The sequence below is a fragment of the Triticum urartu genome, unplaced genomic scaffold, assembly GCF_003073215.2.
Source record: "Triticum urartu cultivar G1812 unplaced genomic scaffold, Tu2.1 TuUngrouped_contig_6713, whole genome shotgun sequence".
NCBI classification, from domain to species: Eukaryota; Viridiplantae; Streptophyta; class Magnoliopsida; order Poales; family Poaceae; genus Triticum; species Triticum urartu.
The window spans coordinates 3,458-5,896 of NW_024117497.1; the positions used below are offsets into that span (position 1 = coordinate 3,458).

At 47.7% G+C, this 2,439-nt stretch overlaps 1 protein-coding gene across 1 annotated transcript; it reads left to right on the top strand.

Annotated features, from left to right (window-relative positions):
• Nucleotides 1–1,114: 1,114 nt before the first annotated feature.
• Nucleotides 1,115–2,439, top strand: LOC125531004 (cinnamoyl-CoA reductase 1-like; the record flags this gene model as incomplete). The annotated part of the gene is given in 4 exon segments (XM_048695405.1): nt 1,115–1,353; nt 1,510–1,667; nt 1,767–1,955; nt 2,058–2,439. Coding segments are annotated over 4 exon segments (874 nt in total), but the record flags the coding sequence as incomplete, so codon positions are not given.

Below are 2,439 nucleotides of genomic sequence, written 5' to 3' on the forward strand. Positions count from 1 at the left end.
TTCAGTGGGGCTGTGTGTGTTCTGATATGAGTGTGTGCGCATGTGCGTCTACGTTGTAATTGATGTTGTTTTAAAAAAAGAAGTTTAAGGTGTATCATGTCAGCGCTTACAAATTTATTGGGTAAGCTTTGATTCCACAAAAATGTACAAGTTACATAGCTAGCTGAGGGTGGAAAACGTGGTTGGATACAAATCCAAATGCTAGGTATGACGCGTGAAGAATTTAATCAAGGTGTACAACTATATGTTTATCCATGTTTCTGTAGTACGGTGGACGCGCAAGTTGGCAAGTGCATGACCATTGTCATGTGAACACACGCGACCAAGTGTCTCTCCTCCATCTGCTACCGGCAGCCACCAACCTTCGGGTCCGCGATCCACCTCCAGCTGCATAAATATACTAAATTTTCTGTAATATATATATAGGTTGGAACAAACTTAATGTAGTACTACTTACACGAGTGAGGCGTTTTGGCTCCCACGCTCATATGCACCCGCGTCGAATAAAAAAAATTTGAAACAAATACTAAAAAACTTCCAAAAGTTTCAATTTTTTTGGTATGATAGATAATTTGGTGCGTGATGTACGCTCCAAATTTCAAACCATTTGGACATCTGAGTAGTTCTTGGCAAAAAGACAAATTTGAGGTTTGTTAAAAAATATACTATTCATATACTGTTGTGACCCAATTTGTCTTTTTTGCTAAGAGCTATCCAAATGTCCAAATACTCTGAAATTTGAGACGCACCTCACACGCGCTTTCGTTCCCAGTAATATATTCGTGGAAACTGCTATACACTTAACGTCGAATTATGATCAACACATGATACGCGTGCGTATTGTACAATCAACACACGATACGCGTGAAGGCAAGATGGATGCTTGTTCTATAGAGTATAGAGCTTAATCTGATCCAGCCACTGTGTGTTTTCCTGTGATAGGAACCGCATAGCCACAACGTTACATTGGACAGAGAAGCAGACTTACAGCTGACCCAAATTAAAAAAGAAACAAATATGGCAAGTGGGATGTGGCTGCCAAACTGCACACGCCATCCAGGCCCTATATATACCAGCTACAGAGCGGGTCCCAGCAGTACACACCTCAGTTTGGAACTTGGAAGTCGAGACACACACACACATAGATACATATCCATACTTCTGTTGCTCACTGCATCTCCTAGTTCAGCAAATTGCCAAATTGAGACATGGGAATTGATCGTGTCAACACGGCAGCCACTGGCCGCGGACGCACCGTCTGTGTGACCGGCGCCGGCGGTTTCATCGCGTCCTGGCTAGTGAAGCTCCTCCTGGAGAAGGGCTACGTGGTCCACGGCACCGTCCGAAACCCTGGTAAGCGCAGGGCACCGTGCTAACATTTGCTAATCTCCATTGGATCGTGTAGCAGTGATACTTCATGTACTTTCTCTAATTCATATTAACTGACGCTGCTTTAGTACAAGGAGTATATAACTGTGTAATGTATATTTAACTTCCGTGTAATTTCAGATGATATGACAAGGAATGCGCATCTGAGAGCCTTGGAAGGGGCTACGGACCGGCTGACCCTTTTCCGGGTGGACCTGCTTGACAAGGAGAGCCTCGTCGCTGCATTCCAAAGATGCGAAGGCGTATTCCACACCGCATGCCCCGTCACCGATGACCCGGTACTTTACTTAGTTCTTCAGCCCTACCCACATTGGAGTACTAGCAGCTGACATCGAATGTACGGCAGCTGACAATGGTTTATTCATGAATTGGTGCAGGAAAAAATGATCGAGCCGGCGGTGAACGGGACGAGAAACGTGATCAATGCGGCGGCGGAGGTGGGCAGCATCCGGCGTGTCGTAATGACGTCGTCGATCGGCGCCGTGTACATGGATCCTCGCCGCACCCTTGATGGGAAGGCCGACGAGACATGTTGGAGCGACCTCGAGTTCTGCAAGAATACAAAGGTCAGCTTAATTAACTCTCACTCGTGTATGTTAGAAGCACCATATACATGCTAAAAGAAATACATGTAAAATGATATGCATCTGACAAGTAAGCATATGCAGAACTGGTACTGCTATGCAAAGACGGTGGCGGAGCAGGCGGCATGGGAGCTTGCCAAGGAGAGGAAGCTAGACCTTGTCGTGATCAACCCGTCTCTAGTGTTGGGCCCTCTGCTACAGACAGCGGTGAATGCCAGCACGTGGCATATTGCCAAGTATCTAGATGGCTCGGTGCAGACGTATGCCAACGCGGCACAGGCGTACGTGCACGTCCAGGATGTTGCAGACGCGCACACGCGTGCGTACGAGACGCCCGATGCGCATGGCCGGTACCTCTGTGCAGGGCGCATGCTGCACCGCGGCGAGGTGTGTGGTATCCTCGCCAAGTTCTTCCCGGAGTACCCCGTGCCCACGAGGTGCAAAGAAGGGGCGGGCGAGATGAAGA